This window comes from Hypomesus transpacificus, chromosome 7 (genome assembly GCF_021917145.1).
Source record: "Hypomesus transpacificus isolate Combined female chromosome 7, fHypTra1, whole genome shotgun sequence".
Taxonomy (NCBI): domain Eukaryota; kingdom Metazoa; phylum Chordata; class Actinopteri; order Osmeriformes; family Osmeridae; genus Hypomesus; species Hypomesus transpacificus.
Window position 1 is genome coordinate 7,198,421 of NC_061066.1, and position 17,045 is coordinate 7,215,465.

The 17,045-nt window shown below is 40.8% G+C and overlaps 1 protein-coding gene across 1 annotated transcript in view; it reads left to right on the forward strand.

The window, feature by feature from the left end:
* Positions 1-17,045, forward strand: part of LOC124469784 (E3 ubiquitin-protein ligase TRIM39-like) — a 39,986-nt gene that overhangs the window by 8,435 nt on the left and 14,506 nt on the right. The window contains 7 exon segments of the mRNA XM_047023280.1: positions 4,349-4,419; positions 4,421-4,769; positions 12,113-12,171; positions 12,258-12,280; positions 12,351-12,459; positions 14,645-14,870; positions 15,669-16,018. Of these exon segments, the coding sequence (XP_046879236.1) occupies positions 4,349-4,419; positions 4,421-4,769; positions 12,113-12,171; positions 12,258-12,280; positions 12,351-12,459; positions 14,645-14,870; positions 15,669-16,018 (1,187 nt within the window).

Sequence of the window (17,045 nt, forward strand, 5' to 3'; positions counted from 1 at the left end):
GAGCTAAACAAGCATTCCACCGGCACACTCCCTGGTGAAATGCAGAGGTAGCACCGTTCCATAGCGGACAGTGCTGGGAAAGTATTGCTATGGGTCCGCCAAAAGTCTAATGCTCCTTGGTGTCTTGTTCTGATGGCAAGAAAATCATCTATCTCTTGGTCAAGGATACAACATGAAGAATGAGCTGCTGCATCTTCTTGTGCCTCCGCTAATAATTCTAGTCGCAGGCGTTTCGCACTTGTTCCCACATCTCCATCGTCTTGAGGGTGGTGGTCACCGTTGCCACCAGAAGGACCACCAGAACCACCATCAGTAGTTGTCCTCTCATCTCCAACCGCAAAGACTGTTGAGCTGAATCTGAAGAGTACAATATATGCATAAGGCAAATGGCTGCTGGAAGCATAAGAAAAGAAAGCAATAGTAGTACACTGAAATGTCAATGTTACCTGGAGGAGTTCAGTTTCTCATGGAGATTCTGCAGCAGTTCTCTGCTTTCATCCTTTGTCATAGTGATATCTCTAACAGCCGGATCAAACACTGCAGAGGCTTTAACCAGATCTGTAATGGGGATTAGTTTGTCCATGTTTTTCACGATTAGTTCTTTGACTTTCTTCATTAGTGGTGGATCTTTGGGAGCCACTGCACAGATTTTCTTGATGAGTCTTCATGAGTGTGAATTTCTCAAAGTCTTCCAAAAAGCTAACTAAGTCACCAAGTAGCTTGATGTCATCAGGCATGAGGCATAACAAGGCCTTTCCTATCCTCTTCAGGATTTCATTGACTTCTTTATGCAAACTGACTAGGCTTCTGATCATGTTGAGGACACTGTTCCAACGTGTTGGCACTGTAGTCTTTAGTGTTTTGTGTGTCTTTGGACCCTGTTTTGATTTCTCAGTTCCCAGCTGCCCATCCTGTGCATCATCCATTTCATCAATTGGATCATTGGAATCTGCTTCAATTTCTTCCTGCAGGTTTCGAATCTTGGCATATATGTCTGCCTCTTTCTGCTCCAACACAAATTCATCTATTAGATGTGACTTGAAGTGCAGTGCGCTGACAATGTCTTTGCATTGGGAAATTAGTGCTTGCGCTTCAGGGATTTTGGTAAGAGTGTCTGTTATGAGTAAGTTGTGTAAACTGTGTGCTACGCATGTTACTCTCTCATGGCCCAGTAGCCGGGACAACTTAATCATATTAGCTGCCCCATCTGTTGTGTTAAAGAGCAATACATGTTTGTCTTTGGGGAGGAATTTGTCCAGTAATTCCCTTACAATCACTGTAAGGCTTTCTGATGTGTGACTTTCTACAGGTTTAACACAAAGTGTTAACAGAAGGAAATTCCAGTTTGCATCTACAGTGCAGAGTCTCACACCAACATATGGGTATCGATGGTCAGCATCAGTCCAGCCATCTAACATTAGGTTACCACTGACAATGTCTGCCAGTAGTTCTTCTTTCACTTTGGACTTCAAAGCCATGTAGACATCAGCCAGGGCTGTTGTTGCAAGGGTTCTGCTGGTTGGCAAATTAAGATGGATATTTTTCTTGTTGAACGCTTGGAAACCTTCCTTTTCTATTAATTCAAAAGGAAGCAGGTCTTTGCACAGCCACAACACAATGTCACGATTAATATCAAACTGGGAAGTAGCTGGGCTTCCTTTAGGCACAGTTTGGATCCAGTTAGTCAGTTTAGTTGATTGTTCTTTGAGAAATATTGTACTCTCCTTGTGTTCAGCTTTTGCATGAACAAAGAAGTTTCCACTTGATGTTTTTTCTCCCAAGCTGTACACTTTTGATAGCATTCCTTGTTCTTTGGTCATTTCTGCTTCAAAGCAGAGTTTGCAGTAAAGTTTGTCATCAATGCGATTGTTGGCCACTAACGCCCATATGTGTCCAAAACTGTGAACGAACACTACGAGCAGAATCAACTCTGTGAGGCCTCCATGTCACACCAGCATCTTTTACAGTTTTTTTCAATCGCTAAGAAGCGCTTACCCATACTTCGGATACTTTTTCTAAACTCTTAACACAATTAGCACAGCATCAGTCTTTTTTGGCCATACAATTCACATATTTCATGTCTTTTTCACACAATATGCTGTCAGTGAAGACATTTCCACAACGCTTTCATTTTCTTAACAGACAAGCTATACCTCCCAACAAAATGATGAATTGTTTGTGTAGTATTTACGAATGTTAACACACAACATCCATCAATAGCAAAAACAATGATCCAAACCTTAGATACAGTATAAAAACATCTGCTTCTGCAATGATATTAGTTCAAAAACAACATATCTCAGCAACAAACAAAAAAAAGACAATTGATAAATGGACACACAGCTGATTTATGTTGGGTAAAGTGGACCAACCACAGCTGATTCCAGTGTAGCTTAGAGGGTTATTTCCTTCAATTACTATAAAAGAAGGACTCTGAGGAGAGATGTTGTTGGATTTAGGAAACAGAAACAGACAAATACAAACACTGTAATGTTTGGACGAGGAAGAGCAAGGGGCCCAGGGAGATTCGAGCAGGCCCAGTGAGAGATGGAGGGAGAGGTGCAGGTACAGTGAGAGGAGCAGGGCTGGGGATAAGACCAGGCCCAATTAAAGGGCAAGGTAGAGGTGTAAGAATGCATGGTGGTGGCATTCCAAGGGCTGCAAGAACAGTAGTCAGTGATGAACTTCGTACCACTATCATTGACCATGTAATCAACCACGGTCTTTCACTAAGAGAGGCTGGTGAAAGAGTGCAACCCAAGTTGAGGCGGTCAATGGTTGCCTCCATTATACGCATCTTTCAACAAACCAATATTTTGTTCACTGTCAGCATTACTGTAAAACTTTTTTCTGTTCTATTACTGTATACTGTGTTTCTACTGTACTTCCTTTACGTAGTAAACAGTAAGAAAAAAAAGAACTGATTTGCTTTTTACTGAAATGTGTTTGAATGTGAACATTATTGTATATGTGGACATACAGTTCCCAACCAAGAAATTTAGTGTAAAAGGTGGATTGCTATGTTGCAATGTTTTCCATGCAAATACCTGAAACATAAGTCTATGCAGTTTTTATAATGTCAACAATAGCCAGTATTTTGAAACCTGGTGTACTTTGATTGACTGCATGTACCTTGTGAAGTGAAAACAAGTGTTATTCTTTGACAGAATATTTTCATTTTGAGTCAGATTTCCAGTGTTTTGGTAAAGTCAGTGTGTGCAGAGAAACATGTGTTCTGTATTGAAATGGAGAGTTAGGATATATTTTACAAAATGTGTTTTTGAGAAGAAAATTATCCATTTGGCCAATTGTGTTTTGTAGGTGTCAGTCTGTGTTAAGAGTTTAGAAAAAGTATCCGAAGTATGGGTAAGCGCTTCTTAGCGATTGAAAAAAACTGTAATTGTGCGCGTGGTCGTGTGCTGCTGACATATTTGTTGAGTCCTAAACGAGTACAAAAATATTGATTAAACACTAACCCAGACACAACAACAAAACGGCATTCAACCTGTTAATTAGTAGCGTCCCACATATGTGATCGTTTGAAAGCGGGCCCCACAGTACTGTCACACATTCCAACCGACTATTTTCCAATAGACAACAACTATATGACAAACGCTATAGTATGGCTTCAAAATTTACAATTAGGAGGTTAACAAGTAACTAGCAGGTAGTAGCATTGCTATGAGTATTATGCTAGGTTGCTAGGTAACGGAAGCTAACTAAAGCTAGCTAGCTTACGTTTTGAAAAAAATGGCTCACCCTGGTGGAAGCGTCGGTAATATTTAGAACTCACTCGTTAACAGTTTTAATTCCAAAAAATAAAGATCAAACTAAAGTCTGAGTATGCTATGTAGAAATAAGTAAAGAATGTGATAACAACACAATTACCTTTTCTAGTTTCCGCCATTTCAGTGTGTGAGAACAATGCGTTTCTTCTTTTGCTAACTATGATCATCACTATGGGAAAAAGCGCAATTTTGATTGGTCATCAATTCACTGTGAGTGAGCTGGCTCAGCTAATAAATATCCGATGGCGGCTCAATTTGGCTTACAAAATTATTAGCTGGCTTTGGCTGAAACTCTAATGGCGCAGCTTGGCGGCTTTGGGGTCTAGACAGTACAGGCTACAATCTGAACATGACCATTGTTACTTAATGTATTGCATCTCACACCAATACCAGCCTGATATGTTGAATACAGCATGATCAATGCATGTAGAATAACAATTACATCCACTTACATGATATGTACAGTCATCATTACTGGGTTTGTCATGGTGTCAACTTCTGGTGTGTGAGGGTTTTAACATCAAACACTGCATCAACACAAACCTGATATCTCTCCTCAGCTCCTGTGATTCTGGACCCCAACACTGCCAACACACACCTCATCCTGTCTGAGGATCTGACCAGTGTGAGATTTCAGTCAGGAGAGACAGCAGCTTCCTGACAACCCAGAGAGGATTGATTACTGTGGATGGGTCATGGGCTCTGAGGGCTTTAACTCAGGGACACACAGCTGGGATGTTGAGGTTGGAAATACACACTGGTCACTTGGTGTGTTGACAAAGTCTGTCCAAAGGAAGGGAGTCATATGGTGTGGAATCTGGTTCTACCGAGGTAAATACAGAGCAGCATCCTCATCAGGATCACTCACTGTTCTCACAGTGAGACAGAAACCCCAGAGGATCAGAGTGCAGCTGGACTGGGACAGAGGAAAGCTGTCATTCTCTGACCCTGATAGAAACACCCACCTACCCACATTCACACGCACTCTCAATTGGGCCTCATTCAACAATATCTTCCTAAGTTATTTCTTAAATTTGTTCTTAAGAAAGTTCCTAAGAAAAATCTACGTGTGATTCATGAAGCGTTCTTAAACAGCAGAATTGTTCGCAGGTGTGTTCTTAGAATGATGAATCCCAATATTTTGTAAGTTGAAAGCTCGTGCCCCGTTGCTCCTATTTAGCATAGGTAAACGCCCCGTTAATTCCCATAAAAGGGCATGATATGGCAGGGCCGTGTGCACACTCAGAGAAATGTCAAAACGACGTGGTCAAGACGATGGAGGGCTCGACAAAAGACGGAAAGACGTAATAATAATTCTGAAGTGGAGGTACAGCTGCAAGAAGTTAGCGACTAATGACACATCATATTTACAGTTTTTTTACAATCGCTATGACAGTTTTTTCAATACCTTTAACAAGTTTTCTAAACTCTTAACGCACCAACACACCTACCACACATAATTGGCAAAACTGTTAATTTCATGCTCAAAATCACACATTGTAAACTAAACTCAAACACTAATTGTCATAACACAAAAATACACTAAACATGACACCATGTCTACCAAACACTAACACATGTTCTCTTTTCACAGGAACATTTAGTCAATCAAAGCACAATGTCATAAAAAACACTAACATCAGATGAAATTACAGAAACTGCATTCATTTATGCAGGTATGTGTCAGGTCTCACAGTATATGGACTATAGATTGTGTTTGCAATGCAGTGTCTTTTGAAGCCTCTACATTTTAGTTTTGTTGGGTTTAGAAAATGCATGCATTTTGTTTCTTTTGCTGCAGAAATTCAGAACAAAAAATGAATGACCGATGTCAGAGTAGGTTTATAGAATGTACGGTTACTGTATTGAAAAAAAGAAGACAGAAACAATTGCTGCAGTAAAGGCTTCATTTGCAACAGGACATTACTGCAAGAAATATGCAATTTAGCTGCCAATTACAGTATTACCCTAGCTCTGGCACTTCTCTGAGCGCCACCACACATTCTAACTCCTCTCCCTCTCCCTTGCCCTTGCCCCACTCCTCTCCGTTGTCCTGGTACTTGTCTTCCTCTCCTTCGTGCCGGTATTACTGTATTCTTACTTTCTTCGTGTTGCTCTATATTGTTTTTTTTCCACACAAGATCAGCACAAAGAGCTCCACTTTGCAGTATATATACCATATTGTCATGCGATTGAAAGAACCTCAACACCATAGTGTTTCCTAGTTGGGAATCAACTGTAATTTATAGTATTTGCATAACTTCAACCAGCTTTTTCTCAGTAGCAATGGAATAAAATACAGGGGATATATTTGTGTTTCAATTCACAATATGAACAGCTGTTCACTTTGACTTTAGCCAATAAATTAGGTTTTGAACATAGTGTTATCTGTTCTGACATACAGTGTTAAAGCATTGGTAAATTGGTCCGTAAAAATCGATTGTTTTGGTCTTGGTTGACCTTGTGTGTAAAAGAAGTTCAAGCATTTAAAATTTGTGTTTACTCTATGCATTTTGTGTCAAAGCAACAAGAAATGTGTTAATTGTATAGCCAACACAGGTGGATGTTGTGCTAACTGTGTCAAGAGTTTAGGAAACTTGTTAAAGGTATTGAAAAAAGTGTCATAGCGATTGTAAAAAACTGTAATAGCGTCAGCTGTGGATACAAAGCAGTAAATAAAACCGATGCATAGAATGCTATTACTCATGCAGTGAACGCTGTATCTGGAGAAGTGCGCAAAACTGATGTAGTGAAAACATAAATGGTTTAACTTTAATCTGAATTCTTAAGCAAAAAAACATCAGTTGTTTTCAGCCTAGAAATCAGTTGACTGTTACAAATATCCATGAGGACTGCTCTTGGTAGCCTAAAGCGTTCCAACAGGTAGCCTACTCGTCGCTCTCGTCGCAAATATATCGGTATGGTCAAGGAAGATGTGTTCCCTCCTCAGGGAACGCTCCTCAACATTTTGCAGCAGCAATAAATACGCCATTGTGTGGTGTAGTCCTAGTGTGCGGAAAAAGCCTACTTTGGGCCTATAAATACAGTGATAAGTCACGTATTTGATGGCAAAGTTACCTGTTAACATCATTGATTTGAATTGAAGGCAAAGCAAGGCTACAGTTTAAAAATTTTTGAATGACCCATCTCAGAGTAGCTTTATAGAATGTACGGTTACTGTATTAAAAAAAAGAAGACAGAAACATAATTGCTGCAGTAAAGGCGTCATTTGCAACAGGACAAGAAATATGCAATATAGCTTCCATTTACAGTATTACCCTAGCTCTGGCCCTTCTCTGAGCGCCACCACACATTCTAACTCCTCTCCCTTGTCCCACTCCTTTCCTTGGTCTGGTACTTGTCTCCCTCTCCCTTGTCCTGGTACTTGTCTTCCTTTCCTTTGTCCTGGTACTTGTCTTCCTCTCCCTTGTCCTGGTACTTGTCTTCCTCTCCCTTGCACTTGTCTCACTCCTCTCCCTCTCCCTTGTCCCACTCCTCTCCCTTGTCCTGGTACTTGTCTTCCTCTCCCTTGTGCAGGCATTACTGTATTCTTATTTTTTTTGTGTTGCTCTATATTGTTCTTTTTCCACACCAGATCAGCCCAAAGAGGTCCTCTTTACTGTCTATACCATATGGTCATGCAATTGAAAGAACCTCCACACCTGAGTGTTTCCTAGTTGGGAATCAGCTGTGATGTACAGTATTTGCATAACTTCAGCTGTTTCTCATTAGCAATGGAATAAAATACTGGGGATATATTTGTGTTTCAATTCACAATATAAACAGCTGTTCCCTTTGACTTTAGCCAATAATTTAGGTTTTGAACATGATGTTGTCTGTTTTGCTGACAGTGTGAAAACATTGGTAAATTGGGCAGTACAAATCGATTGTTTTGGTCTTGGTTGAGCTTGTATGTAAAAGAAGTTCAAGCATTTAAAATGGGTATTTACTCTATGCATTTTGTGTCAAAGCAACAAGAAATATGTTAATTGTACAGCCTACACAGACGGATGTTGTGCTCACTGTGTTAAGAGTTTAGGAAACTTGTTAAAGGTATTGAAAAAACGGTCATAGCGATTGTAAAATACTGTATTTATATAGGCCTAGCACAATTCATACCCAATGAAATTCCAAGTGCTTTACAAATGAGCAGAAGTGTAAGTGTAGTGTGTATTTATTAAAACAAACAAAAAAATGTGTACAATCATGAAAATTATTAGTTGGAAAATTATAAAGGAGAGAAATATTCTATTTTAAATTAGAACGGACGAAAAAGGTATAACTACTTATTTTGCGCAAACATGTCAGCTCTCAATTGTGCGTAAGAGTGCTCTTGGGTGTGCGTCAATTCTGTTCTTGCCTAAGAACAAATCCCAAATAAGAAAACATTGGCGAATGCCAGAATCTTTGTGAAAACTGCGTAAGTGGGGTTTGAGAACAAATTTGTTCGTAAGAACATTTGGTGAATGAGGCCCATTGAGAAAGTGTTTCCATACATTTGGAATGGCAGAATTCGGCACCCTCTGAGGATCTTACCAGTGAAGGCTTCTGTAACAGTAGAACAGCACAGTCATTAGAGATGGTACCACCTCTATCTGGAACAGTAGAACAGCACATTGTTTGTGTTTACAACTTTCCTGTCATGAAAGAAAACAATCTCTAACATGAGCATCCGGGTACAAAGAACAAAGATCAGTAGGAGCTAATTCATTCTAAATAGCTAAATAATAATATCATGCTTTATATAAACAGTATATAAATATAATCACAATAGCTCTATATGCATAAATCCTTCTGCCAATCATTTCCAAATCAAATGCTTAGTCAGCTTTCTCAGTTATTTTACTTTGTATATTTGAACATCAATTTTGTCTTTATTCAGCTTTGTACTTTGTGTTTCTCTAATAAAACATTATAAATGTCATAGTGTGGTACAATATTGTTTATCTTTCACATGCTCCTGAATTTGATTCATACAGTTCTCTCCTTTACCAGTAGAGGGCAACATAGTACAGCAGATTATTCCATCAGTAAACTGTTTCAACCTTGTCCCAGTTTAGATACTATACAACTATCGACTGTTTGTCAAGCATTACATTCAAAATAATGAAGCCTTTGGTAATGAAACACATTGAATATCAACAATAATAATCTGCAAGCTCTGGTAGAAGGACTAGACTCAGAGGGCAGTGTGGAGCTAGCAGCTCCTTGTAGCAGGTGCTTAACTTCAGCTTGGTGGTTCAGCTGCAGACAGGTCCCAGGTTGGTGAGTAGTGTGTTTGTGTGTGGGGGGGGGGGGGGGGGGGAGGAAGGGGGGAGGTGTTTAACCTTCTGTTCATTCAACATTCAGCTGTAACATACATGAGAAGACAGCAGTGAGCAGGTGTGCTGAGGTGAGGTCCAGGTGTCACCACCATGGTGGCAGTGACCATCTTCATACCAGCCTTGGGGCTCACCAGCCAGTTAACGTTAGTGGCCAAGCCTCATGGACCACTTAGCAGCCATCTGAAACAGGGAGAGAGGAGGGGGAGATGAGGGGGAGATGAGGGGAGGAGGTAGAGAGAGACATTTACATTTAGTCATTTAACAGACGCTCTTATCCAGAGCGACTTACAGTAAGTACAGGGACATTCCCCCCGAGGCAAGTAGGGTGAAGTGCCTTGCCCAAGGACATAACGTCATATGGCCTGGCCGGGAATCAAACTGGCGACCTTCAGATTACTAACCCGATTCCCCAACCGCTCAGTCACTTGACTCCCCTTAACTCCACTTGACGGGGAAGAGAGAGGGAGATGATGATATTTAACCTGTATACCTGTCTGTCCTTCTCTCAATACCTGTCTTTGTACCTGTCTGTCCTTTTCTCCTTACCTGTCTGTCTACCTGTCTGTCCTTCTCTCTATACCTGTCTGTCTACCTGTCTGTCCTTTTCTCCTTACCTGTCTGTCTACCTGTCTGACCTTCTCTCTATACCTGTCTATCTACCTGTCTGTTCTTCTCTCTATACCTGTCTGTCTACCTGTCTGTCCTTCTCTCTATACCGGTCTGCTTGCTGATCCATCATCATGCAGGTCAAATCTAGTACCTCACCTTGCCATACAGGATATTCGCGTATTGTCCGTGTTACATATCCTTTCAGCCAGGAAGAGTGAGTGGGCTTAGCTGGGAGAGAGGTGTGTGTTTGTGTGTGTGTGTGTGTGAGAGAGAGAGAGAGAGAGAGAGAGAGAGAGAGAGAGAGAGAGAGAGAGAGAGAGAGAGAGAGAATACTTTATAGAGGGATCAATTGACCACTGTGGGGTTAGACCACTCTAATTATATTATGAACCTCTTACTGTCACGTCCCATGGTCTAATTCTTTAGGGGTATTGTATGAGATTTGATTAGGTAATCAGACATTGTCAGGGCAGAATGACCTTTTCTTAGATCACATGTTAATCAAGGTTCTTACATGTTAATCAAGGTTCTTACAAGTAGAGCTTACAGTGAATACTACTCAAGGCCATGGGACTTGAATCAAGATGACATGCTTTTATTTTTGTAACACTTGTAAATGTTAATAATCTATAAAAAATCTATGGATACATATTGTTACAACTGATTCAATAAGAATTCATAGTCTAAATTATATGATAATGTTTTTGGTTATCATTTGTTCATAATTTCTAAATAATGTACTGTATATATTTATAACCATAGATAACCTAATATGGTCATATTTATTAGATTTGGCAATTATAAACAAGTTGTAAAAGTCAAGTTATGGGTTTATAAGGTCAGTAAGAAAGCATTAGGTAGAGGTTGGGAAACAACTTATAAACATATGGATATACAGTATGTAATCATACATATAATGTATTTGATATCATGTAATGGTTAAGGGATATGTTAATAAATATTTTACATCTATTTCTAATTGAATTTATGATTATTAGTAATGCTCATAAATCATTTACAAATTGTTATGTAGGTGTTTTGTGTGGCCACATGCAAAGTGATGACTTTCTGTTCCATGTGTGTGATGACAGGGACCTGGAAAAAAGTATTGCTTTTTCTACAAATAAAGAAAATGTATATGTTTGCATACTTAGCTATTCAGTTTGTGTTTATGTAAGTTGGTTTATGTAATTATGTAAGTTAGTTTTCTCTCCAAATCAATGCCATTTGATATGGCATAAGGTATTATATGATGGCTCCAAGATATCACACTTAGACTTAGATATCACTAAGCAAACCTTTGTCGTCCTAGTTTAACTGGTGAGAGCTTATTTTTCATACAGTTTATGACAGGGAGAGAAACAGACAGAATGAGAGATATTGTCTGCCATTGTGAAACGCAGATAAGACAAGTGTTCATATCGGCCTTGTCCTCTAAGCAATACAGCAGACACACACGCAACACGATAAGCCTAGTTAGAGAGATATCACAGAACAAATACCCAGGGCTTAGAATGAACACACCAGGCTAGCAAACGCCTTATCACACACAACCACATACTTGAAGCACATGCTACAACATGTAATATCAATGTGCAATGTGTCACTTCATGAGAGACATCACTGGAATTCAGGACATGCTTGATATTGACCCAGGTATGACATATAATACCTGACCCAGGTCAGGTATTACATGTCAAGCTGTTGGTAAATGCTGTGGTTTGTGTGGGGCTGAACTGGTCCCAGCTCTGTTATTAGGTTGAGTGTAGCAGAGCAGGGCTGAGGCTTGCGTGGATTGCGGTAGAAAGAGGGCAGCCAAGACCTGAACTGAAGCCGAAAAACAGGAAATCTCTCTAGTCTAAATCCTGGATGCGTGCTTGGTCTGGCAACACTGTAGACACACAAACACAAATATGCACACACTCACAGCTGGCTAGCTGGGTGTTTCCTGTCTAAACCAGGAGATAGTCTCATGACGTTACATAAGTCACAGCACCTTAAACATGCGGTTGCCAGGTTGGGTGATCGTGTCAAGAGCCAGGGGACAAAGCAGTAACAGGAAACAAGATCAGGGGAAATTCATGTTTCCTGCTGGTTTTGGCAACCGTGGGCTGCAACACACACCCCACACCCCTCGACCATCAAATGTGGGGTACATAGCCAGTACTTTGGGGGCCAGTAAGGGAGTGGGGGGTGGGTGAGACAGAGAATTGCATCCCCACCTTGACCTATTTTTACTCATCAGAAATGCTAAGTCAATCATGAGCTCAAACCTTAAGCTGTTCCCTTGTCTCCTGTTACAGTAATGGACTCGTTAACATTATTTTGGAGTTCTTCAGCCTTCTCTGGACCACTGTGTTTCTCTATAGTATTTGTGTATCACAACTGTAGGCGTCACAATCAGAGCCATAGAGAAGGAGCTGAGAGCTGAAGACATCTCATTCCTGCAGGTCAGGACTGATCTCTCTAAGTTCATATTGAATGGCTGGCTGGGTGTGTTTATGAGTGTCTAACTTCATGTTCTGTATCTCCACAGAACTACAAGGACACAGAGAAAAGGTAAGTGACCTGCGTCCTGTGGTTGTGAACCTAACCCCACAGCAGCTCTGACTCCAGAATGTTCTTCCAGAGCCCAGTCCAGTCTGCCGGATCCACAGCTGGTCTCAGGAGCGCTGATAGACGTGGCCAAACATCTGGGCAACCTGACCTTGAGAGTCTGGGAGAAGATGCTGGACATTGTCACATACAGTGAGTTTTTGATCAAGTAATCATATCTATTATTGTACCTGCATTAAACTGCATTGCTGATCACAATCTGGCCTATCATGATCATACTTGTCCATAAACAATCCATGACAGAACGTTGTACAGGCTTCAAACTGACCCCCTGCATCATCCGTCTCCCCCTCCTGCACCAGCCGACTCCCCCCCTGCTCCATCCAACTACTCGCCTGCTGCAGCAGACTCTACCACTGTCAGCACAAACTTTACCACTACTACTATTACTCAAGGTATAACGAATTGCTGCTATTCTTTCAATACAAAATAAAACATTTATGGAGTTTTCTGAACAGTTTTGTTTTTCTCCTTATAGACACTTCATCTGGCTTCAAGACTTTCGGAGGAGGGTGCTTATTTGCTTATTTGGCCCAGAACACTGGGGAATTTGCATTTGGACAGTCAGGTAGGTTTATGTTAATGACAACTGAAACGATCATGGAAAAAACTAAAGGATTAGATAAATAGTTTCAATCAGCAATGCACATTGTCTGAACTTGTCTCAAGTTTTCTTTGGTAGATTTGAACTTCTCATGGACAAGCGCTGATGCCACAGTTTTTGAAGCTGCACCAGCACCCAAGGCAAGCCAAGTCAAGGCAAGTTTATTTGTATAGCACATTTCAACAACAAGGCAATTCAAATAAGATAACAATTAAGAACATTCGATAAAACATTAAAAACAGTCAAAAAGCAAGAAATAAAATAAAAGTTGCAGTGCAGTTTAAGAAATAAAATGCAGGAGTGAGATGCATACATTGATATCATTGAATCTGGTTAAATTAAAGGCAACAGCAAACAGTAAAGTCTTCAATCTGGATTTAAATGAGGTGAAGGGCTCAGCAGACCTGCAGCTTTCAGGGACCTTGTTCCAGATATGTGGAGCAGAAAAACTGAACGCTGCTTCTCCATATTAATTCTGACTCTTGGAACACAAAGTAGACCAGTCCCAGATGACCTGAGGGGTCGGGATGGTTCAGAAGGTAGCAGCAGATCACAAATGTATTTAGGGCCTAAACCATTCAGTGCTTCATGAACCAGCAACAGGACTTTAAAGTCAATTATTTGTTGGACAGGAAGCCAAGGCAAAGACTTCAGAACTGGAGTGATGTGATCCACAACACTCTTAGTAACTATGTCAAAAAATGCCGTCACATCCACTTTGTTGGTCTTAGTGAGGACTAGAGCTGCAGCGTTCTGAATCAGCCGCAGCTTTCTGTTTGACTTTTTACAGAGACCTGTGAACACAACATTACAGTAGTCGAGTCTACTGAAGATAAATGCATGGACAAGTTTCTCCAAAATCCTGTTGAGACATAAGTTCTCTAACCCTTGATACATTCTTCAGGTGGTAGTAGGCTGAGTTTGTAATTGTCTTTATATGGCTGTTCAGGTTGAGGTATGAATCCATAATTACACCTAGAGTTCTGGTTTGGTTTGTGGTTTTTAACATCAACGATTGAAGCTGAGCACCGACTTTCAATCGTTCGTCCTTGGGACCAAAAACAATTACTTCTGTTTTTTATTTATTTAATTGAAGAAAATTCAGGCACATACAGTTGTTGATTTCTTCAATGCATTTACCTAGCCCTTGTATGGGATTATAGTCCCCAGGTGATAAAGTTCTGTAGATTTGTGTGTCGTCTGCATAATTATGATAACACACTTTGTTGTTTTTCATAATCTGAGCCAGTTGAAGCATGTAGATGTTGACTAGAAGAGGCCCCAGTATTGAACCTTGGGGAACACCACATGTCATCATTGTCATCATCAGCTCTGATCTGTAATTAGCTACAGAGTTAGCTACAAAGTATTGTCGGTCCCTCAAGTGAGATTCAAACCAGTTAAGTTGAGTCCTACCCATACTTTTAGTCTGTCTAGTAGTATGTCAAGATCGACCGTGTCAAATGCAGCATGCAGATCCAGTAATACTAAGTTTTCGCACTGTCTGTGGATTAAGTGGATGTCATTGAAGACCTTAACAAGAGCAGTTTCAGTACTATGGTGCTGATTAAAACCGGACTGGGAGACATCAAAACTGTTATTTTCGTCCAACAAGTTGTTCAGCTGTTGAAAAAACAAGTTTTCCATTATTTTACTTAAAAATAGGAGGTTTGATATTGGCTTGTAATTTTTCATTATTTCAGGGTCTAAAGCTGTACCGCTGGGATCGAGACCTGAACCAGTGGAAGGAGCGTGGCGTGGGAGACATCAAGATCCTGTACCACCCAGAGAAGAGGTTCTACCGGGTCCTGATGAGGAGGGAGAAGGTGCTGAGGGTGTGTGCTAACCACATAATCTCCCTGGCCATGGACCTCAAACCCATGAGCACGTCCGCCAAAGCACTGGTCTGGGCCGCCATAGATCACGCTGGTGAGTAACACTGAAATAGACTAGATTGTTACAGCCTGACAGTAGGATTCTCACGTGGGGTGCGAGAGGTCTCAGGTTCAAATCCCAGATGAGCCCACACTTGTTACAAAATGGCCAAAGGGTAACTACAGGCTGAGTTGTAGTTTAATCTATTTAATTTAAATACATTTTAATAATTTTAAATACATTTAAATACATTTTAAACACATTTTATTTAATTATAATTTCACTTAGTACTGCTAGTTTATGTACCCTTAGTATGGATAGTCCACAAGTATAGATAGTCCACATATTTAAATTTGAAGTTCCTATATGTTTATTGTATGCACCTTCCTGCCAAAGCAAATTCCTTGTCCGTGCAAATCTTCATGGTGAATAAATCCCATTCTGATTCTGAATTGTATTTCTTAAATACTGAAATGATACAATGAGGCATGCCGGTCAGTAAATCAGTTATGCGAGAGGATGAGTGGTTAGTTTTCAGTGACAAATGTTGGGAGGTGTATAGGGGACAGTCAAAGCCCCGCATTAATCTATCTGACCACTGAAAGAGAGAGAGAGTAAAAGTGAGAAAAGGATGGCCTTTTTATCTTGCAGCATCCCCAGGTGTGCCCCATTAGTGCTGACGAGGGCTGTCACAATATCCTTAACTTTATAGAAGTACTAAAGTATTTAATGATTCTAAAATATGTGTATTGTAAAAACCTTATCCTGTAAACCAAATAGCTTAATGACCTGTGGTGTTTACTTTCTTCTCTCTCCATCTTTTTTTCTCTCCCCTACTTTCTCTCCCTCCAGAGGGCAAGGGCAAGGTGGAGACACTCGCTGCTAAGTTTGAAACACCTGAGCTGGCCGAGTCCTTCAGGAAAACTGTCACAGAGTGTCAGAGCCGCATGGGCCAATCAGATTCCTTGGCTGTGATGTCATCCCAGATGTCCAGAGCCCAGGAGCACTCCCGAGAATCCAACCCCCGGGTCTACCTCACCATCACTGCCGACAACGAGAACCTAGGAACCATCATCATTGAACTGTTCCCCCACATCGTTCTCAAAACGGCAGAGAACTTCCGGGTCCTGTGCAGAGGACAGAAGGGCTTCGGGCTACGCGACTCCATCTTCCACAGGGTTGTTCCTGACATCATGTGCCAAGTGAGCTGTGGGGAAAGCTTGGGGAATAACTGTGCTTGTGTACTGTCATAACAACAGGCCTATTAATCTATAGTTGCATAAAGCATGAGACTAAATGATGAAATTGAACCAAATAATTTGAGTTGACCAGTTGCAGTTGTAGTCGGTGAATCGAAAGGCCAGAGATGCTTGGTGTTCGTCCCTGGCTTGGGAACCACAATTCACCTTAGGTTAGATTCTCAGGGAGATAATTGACTCGTTAACATCTGACTCAAATTTTAAGACACGTGCACAAGTGCGTTACCTGTAACCTCGAGCGCTAAACAGTTAATGATATGAAACTCTGACGTAGGTAAAAATCGTCTGCCTGATCAGAGCACCGACCCTAAAGTGTCTTCCTCTGTCCATCTTCCTCTTCAACTGTTGAGACCACCTCTCCAGAGGTGTGTCATTAAGGTGTGATTGTCATTTTAGCATTCATGTAAATCAACGACTGTCCCAGACAAGTGTCTGGATGACCAGTGACAAAGGGGCTGCCAAAACAGCCCTACAGTTTCCCCGTTTTGTTCCCATGGAACACAGGAAGGTTCAGGGGAACACGAATTAAAGTGGTGATCATGGCTGTTCGGAGAGAATTGATGAGATGCTTGAAATAGCAACACTGGAACAGGGTGACAGCTAAAATGAGGAGGCTGGCGATGACACACCCACGGAATACCCAGTCCCACCAGGTGTAGGCTTGCTGAGCATGGAGGGTTGACGCACTTGACAGGATCCTTGCCGTTTTCTTAGCCAGGTTAACCTCCACCTCCAGGCAGAAGGTGTGGTTAGTGAATAGCATCAGAATAACCATAAACATCGATCAATTTTTTTTTATTTGTCATTAAAGGACACAAGCAGTAATGTGTTACATGTACAAATAACATAACTTGAAGTCTCATGACAGCAAGAAGGAGTGGTAAAAAAAAAAAAAAAAAAACAACAACAAAAACGACATTACTCTTAACAGTCATATAGCCGGTAATATGGTCCCACTTAATAATTTGGT